This window comes from Opisthocomus hoazin, chromosome 13 (assembly GCF_030867145.1).
Source record: "Opisthocomus hoazin isolate bOpiHoa1 chromosome 13, bOpiHoa1.hap1, whole genome shotgun sequence".
In the NCBI taxonomy this organism is placed as follows: Eukaryota; Metazoa; Chordata; class Aves; order Opisthocomiformes; family Opisthocomidae; genus Opisthocomus; species Opisthocomus hoazin.
In genome coordinates this window covers 24,045,464-24,063,751 of record NC_134426.1, presented here as the reverse complement: position 1 = coordinate 24,063,751, position 18,288 = coordinate 24,045,464, and the positions used below count along the sequence as shown (strand labels likewise).

At 39.5% G+C, this 18,288-nt stretch overlaps 1 protein-coding gene across 2 annotated transcripts in view; it reads left to right on the top strand.

Moving 5' to 3' along the window:
• Positions 1–718: 718 nt before the first annotated feature.
• GLT1D1 (glycosyltransferase 1 domain containing 1) overlaps positions 719–18,288 on the top strand; it is a 61,579-nt gene continuing 44,009 nt past the window's right edge. The window contains exons 1-4 of one of the 2 annotated variants that reach the window (XM_075434593.1): positions 719–924; positions 8,591–8,739; positions 12,225–12,330; positions 17,966–18,017. In XM_075434593.1, coding sequence (XP_075290708.1) covers positions 857–924; positions 8,591–8,739; positions 12,225–12,330; positions 17,966–18,017 — 375 coding nt within the window. In that variant the 5' untranslated portion in view covers positions 719–856. The remainder of the gene's footprint in view (positions 925–8,590; positions 8,740–12,224; positions 12,331–17,965; positions 18,018–18,288) is intronic. The other variant, XM_075434594.1, reaches the window with a different exon arrangement.

The following is an 18,288-nucleotide window of genomic DNA, read 5'->3' as shown; positions in this document are numbered from 1 at the left end:
GTGTGCAGTTTCTCCATCTTTGGAGTCTGGGCTGTAACTGGGGTAGGTGGTCTGTGGGTTGGTGGTCGGGATCTCCTGCTGCCGGAGTTACCTTTCCCTGAGTTACCTGTTTCTTTTGGCAATCTTGGCAGCATTTCATAGCTCGTTAGCCATTCTTACGATTCATCGCTCTCTGAGCTACATCCTTCTTACGAAGCAAGAACACATTATCCAAAATCCTGTTTCTTAGTTTCTGTAGTTATTTTTAAACTTAGAAGATTACAAAACTTTTAACTTTAAATAAGGGTAGGGCTTTACAAAAAACACCTACAGCAGCAATAGTCTGGTTAACGTCAGTTATCGTTTCATGTTTTGGTTCCCATCTTTATCCTCAGCCTAACAAATGTGAGCCACCTCGCTCGTGGGAGATGCGTGGTGACTGTGGCGGGGCTGAGGTACTCCCTCAGGAGGAACGAGCCCGTAAAACCTTCCCCTCATGTACTTCTCAGGAGGCCTCAGCACCTGAGGGTGCACTCAGCACCTGTTTGATGCAAACACACAGCGCTGTTCAGCGGTGGGGGGGAAGGGACCCCAGCCTGGCACAGGACCGGGAGCTCGGCTCCGCAGCCGATGCCCTCCGGCCAAGGACAGCCGGCCGGGTCCTGCCCCCGAAGGGGCCGCGCTCAGCCCCCGGCGCTGGATCGGGCTTCGCGGGGAGCGGCGCGGCCTCCCCGCCCCCCGAGGGCGGCAGCGGGCCGGGGCTGCGGCAGGTGGCCCCGCCGCTCCGTTTGCGGGAGGCCGCGCCCGGCCCGCCCGCAGGTGAAGGAGGCGGCGGCCGCGGCGCTGCCCCTCGGTGGGGTGGCTCCCGCCCGGGGCGATGCGACTGCTCTTGCTGGCGTGCCTGCGAGCGCGGACCGGCAACGCGACCACCGCCGCCAGGATACGGTAAGCGCCCGCCCGGCCGCCCCGCGATGCGCCGGCATGAGCATCCCCGCTGCCCGCCATCCTGCGCTGGCCGGCGAGCCGGCGCGGAGGTGGGGCCGCCCCCCCCCCACCGGGCTCCCCTCACGCCGGGGCCGCCGCAGCCCTCCCCGGCGCACAGAGGAGGCTCGGCGGGGCTGCCTCCGCGGTGGCGGGGGGTCTGTCCGCCATTGGCCGAGCCCGCTGGCGCACGGAGGCGGTGTCGCTCCCGCCTCAGCCGCCTGGATGGCCGGCGCCGGGGGTGTGTGAGGGGAACGGCCTCCGGGCGCCCAGGCGGGCCCTCCCTGGCGGGGAGCCGAGGCCTGCCGGCGGTGGGGACCAGCCGTGCCGGGGGGGGGGACGGCCGCCGTCTGGGCAACGTGCCCCCCTTACTGAGGAGTAAGGGAGAGGGGGAGCCGAGGGGTTCCCCACAAAAAGAACCCCCAAATCAAACAAAAAGACCTTTCTGCGCAGGGCAGTTTGCTGGCGCAGGAGCGGTTCACGGTGCATGGCCACCCCGGGTCTCCAGCCAAGAGCAGGGCTCCCCTCACCCGCCGCCCCACCGGGCCCTTGCACAGCCGGTGTCGGTCAGCGCTGCGGCGGGTTCCCTTCGGAAGCACCCAGAGCGAGACGAGATCCAGTGCGAAGAGCAGCAGGCTCTGGGAGCTCTGAAATAACGAAATAAGGGTCTGTACTGGAGCCGTCCTGGAGCCCGAGTTGGGCAAGAGCCACTCCGGTTGGTGTCCTTGCTGTGGGGATTCAGCGTGCAGCCCTTGTGGGGATTACTGACGTGAACCTGCAGTGCTTTGGAGTTGTTTGAACAAGCAGAACTGCCAAAATATTCTTAATGTCCCCATTTAACTTTTTCTATGACATGGGAAAAGGATGTGGCTGACAGCATCTCTGAGGGCTTTGCTGTGCACGTGAGCTTGGTTTAAAAAAAAAAGGAGTCACCATAAAAATGAAAGAATTTCCAAATGGTTTTGTCCTCTTGAGGCCCGAAATAAGGACTTGGTTGCTTCTTACCTGTCAAAGAGTCATCCACAGTTTAGTTGTTTTTCTTAGGATGCATCTCCTAGGATAGCCATCTGCTATTACAGGTTTTCCTTGATCTTGATCTCCGTATTATCACACTTTTAGTATTATGTATAGAAATAGTTCTCTGGCATTATTTAAGTTTTCACACCAGCAGTGTCATGCCAAGGTCAGTCTTAGATTTGTGCAGGGATACTTTATTGTGTAAGAGCGGCAGAACATACCTCCTGCCTCATGTCCGTCACCCAGGCGTTGAAGATACGAAGCAAATGGAGCATAAAGACCAGAGAAAGCTGAAGTTTTCTGTATTTTAAAATAATAGTTATTACTAAAATGTTGAGATAAAACAAATACATTGTTATGTTTATGATACACACTTTTGTACCTGTGCATGTCAGTGCAGAGTTCATGTGCGGTGGTTTGTGTGGCATTCTGCATTTCCTTTCATTTCTTACTTTTGCTCTCACTGGACAGTACCAAACTAGTTATTGCTGGAGACATCTACGCCTGTTCTGCCTCCATAAGGTTATTTCTTCTACCTTTACAAATTAAATATTCACTTAACTTCATCTTCCACTTGAACTGTGAGAAAAGTTAGCCAAACATTTAGACTGTGGAGCCATTCAGAGGTGATGTAGTGGAGAGCAGGTTTTGCATTATTTCTGTTGAACTAAGCCTGAATAAGCCAGACAAACAAATGTCCACTGATTATTTCAAATTGTCTTTTGACTGTACTGAGATTGATTGTGATCCTGTGAGCATGCTGCTCCGAGACGGAGTGGTTTAGCAAGGTGCCTTTACGTGAGTTGCGGTAACCAGCGATTTTAGTGGCCTTCTCCAGCTGTGACTGGTGCGTGGTGGCCTAAGCAGATGTGTTTTAGTACGAAAGAGGGCATAGACTTGGGGAGGTGCAACAGCTCAGCTGGCAGATCGTTTAACATATTCCCCTGTTAGCGCAATCATTTGCGGCTGTGTGAACACATCTGCAGTGATCTGTGTAGAGATCAGCTTGCTTTGGCATCCTGTTGCTTGATAGGCCTGCCTTACACAAAGCAGACGCTGCTTTCTCCTGCACAGAGGCCTTCAAAGAGAAAGTAAATAACGAGTGTAAGGTCAGTTCAATTCATGTTCACAATAAAGGTGTATAAAGGATTCTAACAGAAATAGTGTTTGAGAGTCAGCGACTTAAGTCATGTTCAGCTGCTATCTTATCACCTACCATAAATGTTGTTTATAGTAATAATATAAATAAGCCCATTTAGAATAATAAGAAGAATAAAGAGTATTAGCTAGCAATTAAATCCACCTGCCAGACTAAAAGTCTAGTCAAGTGACAGCTGTTGCTAAAACCATCCTACACAGATGCTTCCATCTAATACTGGTCTTCTTAAGACATTTTGCCATTAAAAAGAAAAAAAATCTAACTATGTCTAAAGGCTTGGGCATGTCACTTCTCACACTAATCTGCCTGACCTGAGGTTAAGTGCATAGGAGAACCTTTGTAGCGTATGTGATAATACACAGAAAATGTATTCTCCAATTAGGATTTGGCTCCAGTTGTATCTGCTTATGAATTTATTTGTTCAATCTTTTTTTATATTGAACTATGACAACTTTTGGTTAAGTATAAACGAAACAATGAAGTTGTCTGCAGGTTGGACGCTTGCCAGCACAGATTAATTTTATGGCTTAATATCACTTGCTATACTATGTTTATGATATTACAGCTGTTCCTATAACTGCTTCATCTTTTCATAAATGAGATATTCATTTCCAGAGTTTAAAGTAACTGGTGACAAAGATACCAGAATCTCATTTGGCTAGAAATCAGCTTGCTAAAACAAGTGGTATAATGAATGTGCTGTGGGCTTTATTTGTATTGGTGTGCATAATCTTTAATCACCTTAAAAAATATGAGCAATGAGTAGAGAATAAAACACTAAGCACAAGTCTTTGGTTAGGCTGCTGTTCTTCAGCCTTAGAAATGAGATCAAAGAGGGTGTTAGGAAAGAAAATAAATGAATCTTCTCTGCCCCTTGAAAAGTTCCATTCATCTTTTATTACTTCATAGTAAGGAGGCATAGAGACCTTGAATTAATTGGTTAATTAGAAAGATTTAGATGAAGTATTTTGTCAATATGTAAATATCTTTTGGAAAGGGAGAGATTGTTTCAGTTCTCATTTGAAATGGGACAGCCATTCTGTAAATCTCCAGGTAATCAGCTGCAAGACAATTAAACCCACGAATTCAGTGATGCTTATCATTCCTCTTTACAATTATTTTTCAGTTTAGACATTTATTGGAGTATTCTGAGCCCCAACTTTTCTTCTGTTTAGTCTTACCCTATCTGCTACCAGTAAAATCCCACAGACGAGCACTTGTACAGCAGGAGATCCTCTTCTCTTCATGGTAGATCATACAAGGACTTTTCCCTACCTACGCCTGTTTGCACAGGCACCATCCTGCTGTTGTTCGCGTGGCCATTCCCAGAGCTGGACAACTGCACAGGGCAGGCGTTCGTCCTCCACCTTTGGAACCCAGATGCAATCATTTACCTGGCTGGCACTTGGTCTATGCTGCACTCCAAAATATTTTGCATGGATAGACCTATTTATAAGGCAGGATTAAACTTCGCAGAGTTATTTTGTCCTTCCAAAGGATAGTTACTGACTTCATAACATAGAGACAGAAGGATTCTGTCCCCGTTTTCGCTCACATTTTTGATTTCTGTTCTTAGTCAAAGTGGATTTTATTCATACTTCATTCATGCCAAGACAATTTGTCTGTGTTGTTTAAGGAAGAAGTCTGAGCAAGAAATAAAATTCAGAATACTTTGCTTTAACAAGTATGAAAAAATTCAGATAATTTACAAAGGCAACAGAGAAGATCGATCAGGGTTTCAATTCCTGTAATTCTGTCAACTTCAGTTGGAATTGTGAGTATTCAGCTCTGGCCGAGATTCAGAAAAGGCAGTGGAAGTGACTCTGCTCACTTAATAAGCTTTGAATTGTGCTGTTGAGATTTAACAGTAGTTGATGCATAGCTGCTTTACAGAATAGAGAGCCTAGGGAAAGAGATAATTAATATTTTTGGATGAAAGCTATTTTGTGCTGTTGAAGGTGTGTTAGTGTATCTACCTACCAGGAACTTTTTGGAAATCAAACATTCTTTGTCTGTAAGTAATTCCATTGAAATAGTTGAAAATTAGAACAGAAGTGTTTTTGAGAGGAATGCATCACAGAAAATAAAGCAAGTTTCAAAACTATAACACTGTAGAAGTAAGCATACTTTTAACTCACTTGTGTCTTAGCTTCAGCCATGCTGTTTTTGGAACTATAAAACTATTTCTGTATATGAAGACCTACGAACTGCAGATTCAGGTTGAAGGAGGGAAGACTGCTAGCCAGGAGAAGTGAGAAGTAGTGATCAATAATATAGGAAATAAAAAATGAAACACAGTAAAACATCACCTGCTATTTCATAGTTGTGTTAGAGAAAAATATTTTTCTATTGAAATCTTTAATAAAGAGAAATTGTGTCAGAAAAGGGTTGTACCTTTTAGCAACATCTCTGTATGCAGTGTAGATCCAGAGCAGATGCTTACATGTTTCACTTACAAGCCTCATGATTTCCAAAGAGTGTTAAAAATATAACAAGAGATTAATTCCCTGAATACCAAAATCAGTGGGTCCAGGAAATGTTTTGTCTGATATTCAGATGTGTATAAATATCACCGTGTAAGCAATGACTCATATAATGTACTCTAAGAAGTGATCTTTCAATCTTACTGAATGACTGAAGTTTTACCTGTTTGGTTTCTTCCTAGCAAAACACACGAAATCTGGAATCTGACAACCAAACTCCATTTTAGAAATATTATTCTCCCTAAGTAGTGTCATTGGCTTTCATGAGAATTTCCGTAGACAGGAAAGATATGGCAAAGCAAGGCAAATTTTGGATCCAAGCAATAATCACTGGTTGTTAAGACAGTTACTTGGAAATTTATCTACCACATATCACTACGATAGAGGGAAAATGTAGCCTTGATATTTAGCATTTTCAGTGTTGTCTTAGATTCACAGACAGCAGGAGACATGTTCATTTTTATTTTTCATTCAGAAAGTATTTGTTTATGAAATGGCAAAATAATGTGAATACACAGTTGCCAGGAGGAGGAAAGATATGGGTAATGTATCTCTTCTGTCTTGGCTCGATTCAGGGACATCTGTGACTTCATAGACAGATCAGCCTTCAAAAATAAATCTCCTGCAATAGCTTTGCAGCACCCTCTTATCATGTTCCTTGATAACAGCATATGTGTGAAAATCAGAGTCTGCTTTTTTTTGTGTTATAAAGATGAAAAGTAATTTAGAAAATATGAAAATATCACTGTAAATTTTAGTACTTAAATACTAACCAATAACTCTGCTTCTATGCACATATATTTCCATTTATGCATAATCTGAAGCCTGTGACTAATCATGTTGAACTCAATGGTATGTTTATGGGATTAAGGCCTCTTTACATCTGGGAATTCCAATTATTGTAGGAATAATTTGATAATTTTTCCTTCTTAAGCTGTATGCAAATTTTTTACATGCTCCTGAGTCATTATGTGTAGAAAAAAAATTGAAATAGTAGAGGTATTCCACAATTTATGAGCCTTTGGAACACTGGAGGGAGTCCCCTTCTACTTACTGCAGAAACAGCTGTCATTCAGCTGTTAACACTTGGAGCTGAGGAAACTGTGGAGGAAAGGAAAAGTATTCATTCCTAGTATATTTAAAAAAAAAAAAAGACACTTTTAGATCAACATTCCTAGCTGAGTTTCTTGATTCCTGATGTCCTGAGAGAGTTATTTTCAAATTAATTGTAATATGCAAACATATTGCTTTTACATGGTAGTGATTTATGGTAATTGGAATTCAGATGGGAAAAAAATCATTTAGACTATTTAATGAGCACCTGTGAAATTATGAAATGCATACACGAGCATCCCAAGCATTTGCCTGAGAGATTTTCTTTCCACAGATGTGAGATTTGGGCATCATTATTTAGATATAAATTGAAAGCCTCGATCAAAAGGCAAGCAGGTACTCGGTACAAGTTCGTGGGACAACTGATGTAAATAATTGCTCAACAATGTAAATAAGGAGCTTACAATCTGGCTGTATTTTATTATTTATTAGTACTTATTATGATTTATAGGTCTTGTTTCAAATGGTGAAGTTAAAAGTAAAATTAGTTTCTTTTTAGAATAAGGGAGAAATACAGCGCCATATGTTGTGCCAATGGAGCTCTGTCTGATATAGTGCTAATACATTCCTTCCGAGGCCTCAAGACATTTTACAACATTTTTAGCACCAATTTCTGCAGTAATGACTAACTTCTGCAGGACAGAAAATTACATTCCTTGGGAGGATATGAAATGATCAGGAAAGGAAAGAGATTACATTATCCAAGAAGCTATTGAGTTAGCAGGATTTTAATGCCAGAACAATTAATACGCTATGAGAAATAAATCAACTGGAACAATAGGTAGTAAGCAGAAAACATTCTTGTGGTCTTTTTATAATATTGAAAATGTAAACACTACATGTCAGCAGATGCAATGTGCTAGTTTCTGTCAAAACATGGATTTTCTCCTGTGTGTTGTTTTGGCTGATGTCATTGGAAACATTGAGAACTGATTCTGGTTTCGGAGGGAGGAATTACGAGCCTAGAGTATAAAACAAAAGACTGAAACAAAGCTCACTGAAATGCCTGAAGTAAAGCTCCCTGTAATCAATCAGCTTCTTGACTTTGGCAGTCTTTTAATCAATGTTTTAATATGAGGAACCACTGTATATAAAGGTGAATGGGTAAGCTGACACTGGATGGAACAGGGAGGTTTTGCTGTTGGTTGGGGTTTTTTTTCTTTTTAGCAACTGAGATTTTTAAAAAAAGACTGTAAAAGTATTTCTGTAATTACTTTTGTCTAGTTTTTTTTTCCTTATACTTCAATTATCCTGTGCCTATTTTACAAATGGAGAAATTAAGACAAGAAGCAATTAAACCCACAGTTAAACAGAAAACTCTCCAGTTTTATTTATGTATTCTTTTTTTGCACCTGCAAAGATTTTTTAGCATGTTCTGTATTTTTAATAGCATTGATTAGCTGGACATATTTGTGTGCTTGGTGTCCTTTCTCCGGAACATGGATCGGAGAATCTCTGACACCAAGGTCTAACACACCGAATTCATAAGGAGTCTTCAGCGTGTTGAGCTGAAGGTCAGTCAGGAAAGCTCCCAAGGACGCTTCACTTCTGCTGATTTCCAAAGGTGATGTTGATACTTTGTAGGCTTGGGCCTTAAAATGGGTACAGATTATGTTCCTTGGAAAGGTGAATCTGGCTTCACAATGGTGAAGGTAACAAATACTTTCCAGGAAGAAAAAGAAACTTGTAAATAGCTCCATGGTTGCTAGAACAAAATTAGTATAAAGGTGAATATTGGAGCAAAAATTATTACGGAAAAACATTTTTTATTAAGCTTATTAAATATACTGGCATGCCTACAACATTAACGGTATCTTTTTTATTTTTTTTCCTTTTTCTGTTTGTTCCGGTAATGAAGGAATCATCTCCATGCTGCAGGTCATATCTGCGTTCTTAAAGATGCTTTCATGTATGAAAGTCCAACTGAAATAGCAAATCTAACTTCCACAGACAAGTTTGATGCAGCCCTGGCCATTCATCTTTATAAAGGAGGCAGGCTTCTGCAAGGTAATCCTCTTTCTGTTTTGCAATAAAAAGACCTCTTTAAAAGGTACTGAAAGAGAAGAGAATGAATACAAACAGTTATAAATGGCTATAAATGTATAAACCCACAAGTAATATAGTTATTCTGTTTATCCACTTCAACAAATGTTCAGAAGTGCTCACTTTCGCTGTGGGAGATCTGATCCAGGGAGGAGAGAACTAAGTAAATGTACTTTTAGAGCACATAGTGCATTTGAAAATCAAGTACTTTTAAGTACATTAAGATGAGAGCATTGTATTAACATGAGCATACTTTCAGCAAATGTGTTCTTTCAGAGGACAATGGTTTGGCTAAGCGTATCCAAGGTCAAATGGAAGAAAGCAGAGAGGCTAATTTGATTTTTCTGCTCAAAAATAAGTCAGGGTATTTTGGACATGAAGTAACTTTGAAATGTCATTCATGCAAGCCAAACTGTAGGAGACAGGATGTTATCAGGCAAATAATAAAATTTTCTATTGTATCTAGCCACATAAAACAAAATTTTAGCCTACCGTTAGTGAGACACTAGAAGCACTGGCTTTCAATATTACAGACACTGTCACCTACCGAGATTGGAAGTGTATCCATTTTTGAGATCACATTGGTATTGTACAAATCTTTTTCACTTGGACAAAGGTACATAATTTTATACTTCCATCAGATCTCAGTAGAAGTTGTGTTGTGCTAGTTTTCAGACTTCAGAAGTCCCCCTGCAATTTGTGCTGGCAGGTTTTCAGAAAGCCTGAATTATTATGTCAGGCATGCTTGTGTATCTTTTGTTATGATGGAGCTCTGATTTCAGTAGGGATCCTAGAATACAAATAAAACAATAATTCTATAAGATGATCTCTGCTAACATATGTATTAAGACTTCTCTTGTTGGAATACAGTGATGATTGTTTTTGTGACAAGACCTAGAATTGTTTTGGAGGAGGCTTGTGGCAGGTCTGAGAACTATCTCTTTTTTTTTCGCTGAGGAATGAAAAATAAATTTGGATTTTAAATGTTTACTGTAAAACTTTATTGCAGTTTTGGTTTGCATAGCATCGCCCTAATACTGTTTGCTATTAGCTTTTCAAAATACCAAGTGACCTACAAAGGCTGATACTTGAATGATTTACAAGAGCTCAGTAATTTAAAGAAGTCAGTCACACTGTTACAAAAAGCATCTGCAGTAACTGAAAGAAAAATCAAAGGGAAATCTGTGAAAAGCAAGACAGTAAGTAGTATGATTGCTGGGATGATCCTAGTCAGAGTGTAAAAGTTACTGTAGACTTTTTGGAGGAAGGAAGTGATTCAGAGGACATTCCTGATTCTTGTAACATTCAATCTTTCCATACCCTGTGTTAAGAAATACCTTAAAGAAATGTAGTTATTAGAGTCATACTACCATTATTACCATACTGCCAATCTTTTGGGCTTCATCCTGGAAACTTTGTGTACATGATTGGGAACGTATGATCAGCACATGTAATACATGCCATAATAATTTATTTTTTTTTTATTGGAAAGGCAACACGTATTTTATATTGTATTACAGAAAGTCAGTCTCTTGAAGTTTAGTGCTGTGGGCTTTGATAGGGCACATTAATTCTCTTCACCCACAAACATTAGAGTATTATATCTACAAATGCCCAGTAAAGTCTGTAAGTAGCCACAATGGCAATTAGTCTTTCATTCTTTCTGTTTGTTGTTTCATTTAGTAATAAGCAAATTAGCAATGCTAATAAATCCTCATCTTACAGCTCACTTAATTTTCAAATATAAATGTGAAGCATATACTATGTTTTCTGTCTTTATCAACATATTTATTTCGTACCCCATTTGCTTTAGGAATTCCTTATTTGCTTGTTTTTAAGTATGAATTTTAATTATGAGAGTTCAGTGAATTTAATCTAATTTCTCCCCCATCCCCTAGGACACTGTGGGTAGCTATAGAAACTGTCACCAATAGTTTTCACAGCCGTGAACGTTCAAGGTCAGTTATATTATCTCTCAAAAGGAAGAACCTCCATCAACACAGTAACCTCTGCTGCCCTGTTCGTTGGGCCAGTGCTGAGCACAGTGTTGTCTGCTGGGTCTCTGATCCCTCTCTCCTTCCATCCGATAGCAAAAGGGAAAAAAACAAAGCATATTTTCTGCCTTTCTTGCTACATGGCATGTAGTGGCAATACAGCCTAACTGCTTATTCTTGTTCACAGCCAGAAGGAAACCTTAACTTCATTTGTTATGGCTGACAGAAATCTGCAAAATTCACAAAAAACGGTCATCTTAATGACAGGTTTTGTAGACTGTCTTACTGGAGACTCTTTCTTTTGCAAAACTGCAGTCTCATTTGGAATTTAAAACTATATTCTGCATGTAGTAATTAGCCACCATGAGACTGCTATTTGTTAGCTTAATGTGGTGTAAAACTGACCAGTTAAATGGTTTCAGTGCTGAAACAATCAACAGTAAACATTATTGTCTGCTATCTTGAGTAGTTTAAGGGGAGAACATTACTGGCAACTTGTCAATTACTAAAAATAACAGAAAGGAATCTTGCACTACTGTTGACTTTTGTATTTTCATCCAAGTAGTCTTTGGCCTTGTCCATGTAAGTCTAGCTGCTGTTAGCACAGAAGTGCTACACTACACTGTTTTGGTCACTTCAACCTTACCCAAATATGAATTTATTCTCATGCCGTGTATCAAAACTAGGCTTTTACGAGAGTGCAGACACATCTAGGATATATATGATTTTGTGCATACTCTAGAATTTGAATGTTGGTAAGGTCTTGTGCATAGGCTGTCCTGCAGCCAGCATGCCTTTCTCTGCTCTTGCTGTTCTGAGCGCTGTAAGACATCCTAAAACAACTTTCATAACTTGGGTTACTGCAGAAGATCTTGGAGTAACCAATTGCAGGTTCACATATACTGCCTTATTTAATTTGGTGACCTTTTCCAATGGTGTGGCTCCATCTACATTTTTTGTAGCAGTAAAATCGGCTTCACAAGTCAATATTTAAAAAAAAAATAATAATTTCAGTAACCGGCTTTACAGGATGGTTACCCAAACGACTGTACTGGAATGCTTGAGGGGGCAGTGGATGAGTCGCTGAGGCTAGATATCTGGGACCAAACTTTGCAATACTGCATCTTATTAAAATGTGAACAACACTTGAAATATATATGCTGTTTGGTGGGCTGCCAAGTGTAGAAACTAATTGTTTTTAATAAACGTGGAAGAGGCAAAGCAAATCTCATAGCTACACAACAGACTGACAGGCTATGAAAGTGCATAGTTATTGTATGGGTTTTTTCAGTGCCCAAACCATGAAATTTCAAATTTCTTCAGGTTTCTTTTTCAAAGGCTTTTGCTTACGTATGTGATACAGTGTTATCAATACACATTTTCACTTTTAGTGTCCCCTTCTAGTCATTACCTCAACATGTTTGTCAACTTCTCATTATAGTCATTGCTTTGCAGGTAGCAGAATACCTTTTGGAATCATCTTTGGTGGGACAGATGTAAATGAAGATATCAAATGTGAAGAGAAACGTCGGGTAATGGGAGCAGTGCTAGGAGAAGCCAGGTAAAAACATGTATGGAAGGTTTGTGACAGGAAACGGCATTTTTGTAATGGCAGATCTTTTAGGAACCACTCCATAAATGCGTGGAATCACTGGATGTGTAGGCCAACAGACAGAGGATAGACTACTTGAAATCCCTATAATCTCTACATATTATTTGATGTTTTAGTGATGGAAGTAGAACAGTTTCTTCATAAAATATAGTGTGTATGCAGTCTATTCATTTTATATTTCCTCTGTTACAATTGTTTCATTGTATTTGTCCATATTTGTTGGCAGAAGTGGCACTGAAACTTGGTCTCTTGGGCTGTGAATTTTCAAAAAGACTCAAATCCCATTAAAAGCTAATGAAATCTGTGCTCTTGCTAACTAATCCTGTGCTTTGTCTACTGAATCATAACTGTTTTCTAGAATAATAGAACTATGCATGTGCTGAGGATATAAAATGCTAAGGCAAATAAGAATAATAGCAAGAATACTTAACCTGGGGTTTGGCAGCATATTGCTCTGTAGAATAATCTACTTTATGAGTAGACATAAAGACAGCTGTTGACTGTAAGTATAACCGTGGACTGTAGCAACTTGACTGGGGTTTATTGGACCTGTTTGTAATGGATACAATTTTATGTAATCAGGTTTTTAAGTTCTTACCAAAATTATTGTAGACTGTTTATATATGCAGAGATTTAGGTAAAGAATACATATCTAAATATCTCCAACAATATTCATACAGTTCTCATTTGTGCAGAACTATCCTGGCCATGAAATGATTGATAATTGGTATTTAAATAGTGAATCTTTAGTAGTGGAGGTGGTTAATGGTGAGTTAGTGGTGGAGGGACGATTATTTAAATGGCAAATCTTTGTTAGTGGTGGAGGTATGAATATTCTCATTAAATCTTCTTGTAGTAATATTATTAGCCTGAACAGAGTTGGACCCTGTTTGCCAAGGTCCTGTGCCAGAAGTGCTAAATGTTGCTCCAAGCTGGGCTTTTTTAAACCTCTGTCTCTTAGTAAATTCTGGTTTATGTTACATATATTCAAACATATAAAATAGTCTATTGGAAAGAACATATTTTATGCATTAAGTGCTATCTGCACATACAGATCAAGGTGCCCATCAGTTAGACTTAAGTGAGACAACAACTAAAAATAACTGGCATTTGTCTTGTTGTATCACAGAATCAAACCTGTTCTTGGAGGCCTTGCATTTAGCTTGTTGTCAGAGTGCTTGATTGAAAAGCAGGTGACTCAAGTGCAAAGAGCTTTTGCTTGTTTTTTTCCTGCTAATGCGACACTTTCTGTAGATACATGAACAAAGAAACACAGACTGAAAAAAGTATTTAAGCATATTCACTCCATTTTTTAGGTAAATTGACAAGGGAGTATTTTTCCAAGTGATTTAAAGTCTGGAAAAGTTCTAGTGGCATGTCATTGCAGTCATCAAATGCAGTTCAAGAACTGATCAGAAATCAGAAAAAATGACTAAAAACCAAAAAGGTTTTTGCAGTGTTTCTCGTTGTTTCAGCATCCCTCAAAAAAGAAGTTTCCTTCTGCTTGATCCAAAGGTCTATTGACTTCAACAGTGTTTGATCACGTCCATGGTGGGCCAATAAGCCCTTTTCTTATTTGAAACTAAAGCATTTTATGTATTTAAATCTTCCAATGGCTGAAATTAATTTCATAGATTGCTTAAATGTTATCAAGATAGAGGCTAAGGTTGTCACTTCATGTGTAGCCAGCATAATAACTCACTGATGGCAGGGATGGCTCTCCTGCTACCTGTCTTACTCTCCTCCTTCTTCCTTTTGCTTGTGGCTGTGTGATCCACCCTTCCTTGTGCCAGGATTGGACTGCTTTCTGAGCAGGTTTAAGTCAATAAATGGCATACAATTGGCGCTTTTTTTTTCTGGGTTAGTTTACTATCCCTTTCATAAGAAGAGTCAGCTTGTGGAAGGATACGAGAAGGATGTCTTTTTGGTGGCAGTAAGTTGCTACAGCAGGTCACTCAGCCTAAAGGAACTATACTGTGCCTGAGCTTCTGGTGACTTGAGTACTCTGAAGAGTCATCACTCCAGAACTGAGCTCTGCATAAGCGAAGGAGTCCCTGAGAGAGGTGAGATAAAATTTAAGTATCTGGCATATGTTATCAAATCCAGTGGTACTTCTTGCATACTTGCTCTAGGAGAGCTTAAATACCTGGCTGAACAGAGCCTGCTCAGGATGCTCGCTCTGTCCATTCATCACAGCATTCTAGTTAAGAGATTGGTTCAGATCACAGAATGTTCGGGGTTGGAAGGGACCTCTGTGGCTCATCTAGTCCAACCCCCCTGCCGAAGCAGGGTCACCCAGAGCAGGCTGCATAGGACCTTGTCCAGGCGGGTCTTGAATATCTCCAGAGAAGGAGACTCCACAACCTCCCTGGGCAGCCTGTTCCAGTGCTCCGTCACCCTCAGAGTGAAGAAGTTCTTCCTCATGTTCAGACGGAAACAAAATTCGACCGATAGCACCAGTCCCTGAGCCATCTGTTAATCAGGTGAGTTTTCCTGCCCCTTTCAGTGCTCTTCCCTGCCACTGATGGGATTGAGGAAAAGACCACCTGCGCTCCTGATCCCTGAACCCATACAGGAGTATGGGTTTTGGTTCATGTTAGCAATGAGGAAATGCATACAGAATCTGCAGCAGGCTTATATCTCGTAGTTTTATATTTGCTAATACCACTATACATTCTAGCTGTTATTAGCTAACTTAATGCTGGCATAGATATCCTGTTCTGTCTATAGTGCCCTATAAAATGTGGTAGGTAAACAGATTTGAAAGACAGCACTTAATCACACACATCATTGGAAAATCATTAGAGCATGTTCTTACATCTTAGTGTGACTTGTAGTTGAAAAGCAACTGAAGGCCCCATTCAAGACAAAATTTATATACTTGCTTACTTTTGTTATCAAATAAGCAGAAGTTATTGCTTAAATAGGTCTGAAGGAAGAGAAAAAAGATATTTAATATGTCAGTTAAATTGCAGCACTGCACAAAAGTATATAAACCCAGAATCTCTGAGTGTGTCCATTTGATCCAGTTCTGTGTTTAAAATGTGATCGTCACAAATATAGCTAACATAGCTTATGCAAAAACTGTGCTTTACTGAACGTTTTTTTAATGATAATTAAGTTAGGAGCTTGAGGTATGGTTTACTAGCTTGGATTTCCTGTGAAGTTTCAAAATATATTACTGCATCCTTAAGCAGTTCATAATATTTTCTCTGCTATAGGAAAAGTAATTCAGTTTTCTAGAAGTTATTCTGAATGGATCTCTTCTCCAATATTATCACTAGTATTATTCACTGCATAGTTATTAAAAGAAGCATTGATTTTTTTCTTTATTGATTGCAGTGTTCTAAGCAGAAAGTACCATGAATTGTAGATTACTTGTCCAGTACAATATACCACCACATTCCATAAAACAAAATATTGAACACTGTCTAGCTTTATAATGAGTGTTTCATTTTTAATCAAATTCCTCTAAACAGTGGTTGTACTCCTCTAGGGTATTTTTTTCCATTGAACAGTATTTTGTAGACTTAGAAGCAACATTTTTTTCTGCTTGTTAATGTGATGTATTGAAAGTATAATTGCAAAAACTGGAAAGGGAGCATGTGCAACTTGACAAAACAAGCATTTGCAAAGGGTTTAATAACCTTAAAGCTGTCAAGTTGTATAAGTGAAATTCATTATAGTACCATAAAGCAGATACTACAAAACAAATGCATGGGAATTAGGTTTGTTTCAACAAACAAAAGTGGGAGTTATAATTCAGCATGTATGTGACTTCTAATGAATGACTGTGATTTCACGTCCTCACATTATAACATAACATCTCCGATGGCAAATCACTGTTCTGGTTGTGACTTAGCAATATGCTTCATCTCTAACCATTGAGATGTCGTAGGGTTGGCTCAGGACAGAAACTTTACATTAATTCTATGAAAAAGAGACACTGAATTTTAAATATAATATGTGATAACTTCTGTTTTATATTCTGTATCTATAAAAGCAATTAAAATAATGGAATTTTGCTGAGCAGACCCGTTACATCTCATATGAAGGAGGCGTTCAAACATTTATATTCCACAGGACTACACAGTCTTCAGAAATGGTCCCATTAGTGGTTCCAGTTAACACTAAGGTTCCGTTTAAGAACAGTCAAAGCAAGTGTTCATATTTCATCACAACTTAAAAGCTACGTTAAAGCCGAACATGTTCTTAAGATCTCTTCTGAACAAGGATTCTTTATTAACTCTGACTCCATAAAAACATCTCGTATGACTTCTTGGTATTACACCACTCTCCCAGTAAGAATAACTGGTTTATCTAGTATGTTTAGAAATCAGACTTCTGTGGCCGAAGTCTCTCTGTAATAAGACATCCAAAAATGAAAACTGTTCATATCAGTGGTGCTTTTAAATGGTCTCTGACATAACTCTCCTGTTAGGTGGAATGATAGTGTGCTCCATACGTTTCTCAAAGGCATGTAAGGAGAGTTCAAGATTACCCATTACAAGCAGCCATAAAGGAAAAAATGGAAGTAAGCTTGGGAATAGAATTCTGTTCTCCTTGCCAGATGAAAACCTTGGCCATTATGTTATTCAAGTATGCTTTTGTTTGCTTGTTCTTACTTTGGCATTATGATTTATGTACATGACAGAGGAGGAGTAGATGGTGTTCTACAGTTCATTCATTTAAACGCCCTTCTCATAACAAAGAAAAGTCTTAACCAGAGAACAGTCAAAATGCCATTCCATCAGTATTATATCTATCTAGTGTAACGGTCTCTTTACATGACATGATGACTGTGGTAAGTCTTATTTCTGGGCACTCAGTTCTTCCCTATTAAAGGAATACCAGCTGTCTAACTCAGCACTACGAATTTCATCTCCACTGCAGATGCTTAACATTCAGAACTACACAGCTGAGTGCCCCAGGTCTGTGAGATTCCAGAGCTGAAGCCCCATCACTGGATCATTGTTCTTCTTTTTTTTTTTTTTAATTCTGATTTTTTTCCTGAAGAAGAACATTTTGGCCTCTCAGATGTTTGTTTCTCACTGAAATAAGGAAAGAACGTTGGGGAAAGTTTTAAAAAAATCCATCTGCTCATTTGAATTCAACTCGGTTTCAATGAGTTGCAAATAGTGGGACTGGGTATTGTCAAATAACAGTAGTATGAAGCTGACTGGACTTAAGACCTCTTCTCACCTAGCTTTCTGGTTGTGAAGAGGGCTAGTGCAACTTGCAATGATGTAGAAATAGGATATGCTAACTCATTACTGCAGCTTTACCTATTAATCTAGATAAACTGGGGAATACGCCCACTATTTGGGGTTTCTCTTATTTCAAGAAATCCTCACTTTAACTCCCCAAGAGCTCTAAGTTGTAAAGGCTGAAGAGACACCATTGGTTGTACCAGTATTTTCTGTTAGAGCAAGTAGAAAGCCTGCTTTCTGTCTTTTCATCTATAATCATTTTTATAAGCCTCTGCTCTTTGTGATTATAAAGATTTTTTTCTGAAGTACTTTTCTGTTGTTATGTTTAAATGCTGTAAGTACACAATCCCAACTATTTTTGTCCGTTTAACTAGGTTTGCAGTGGCTTTCACAATGAAAATGAAGGAACTGGCAGCAGCAGAGTGGGTATGTTTACATGATGATGGTGATGCTTATGGTATTAGCAAACATACATTCTCCTAAAATGTTTTCTAAATAATGCTAGGGAATTGTAATAATTTTCATATTCTCTATTGCTGTTTTTCCTTTCGGAGAAAGAATTTCATGTTTATGTACTTCGACAGGTCAAATAGATCTTGCATTTAAAAGCTGTTTAGTATTTGAAAAGAGTATACAGCAGTTCAGGAAGTGCTTCTCTGTAACATTTAAAACAAATCATTGCTGTTGTTATTGAGTC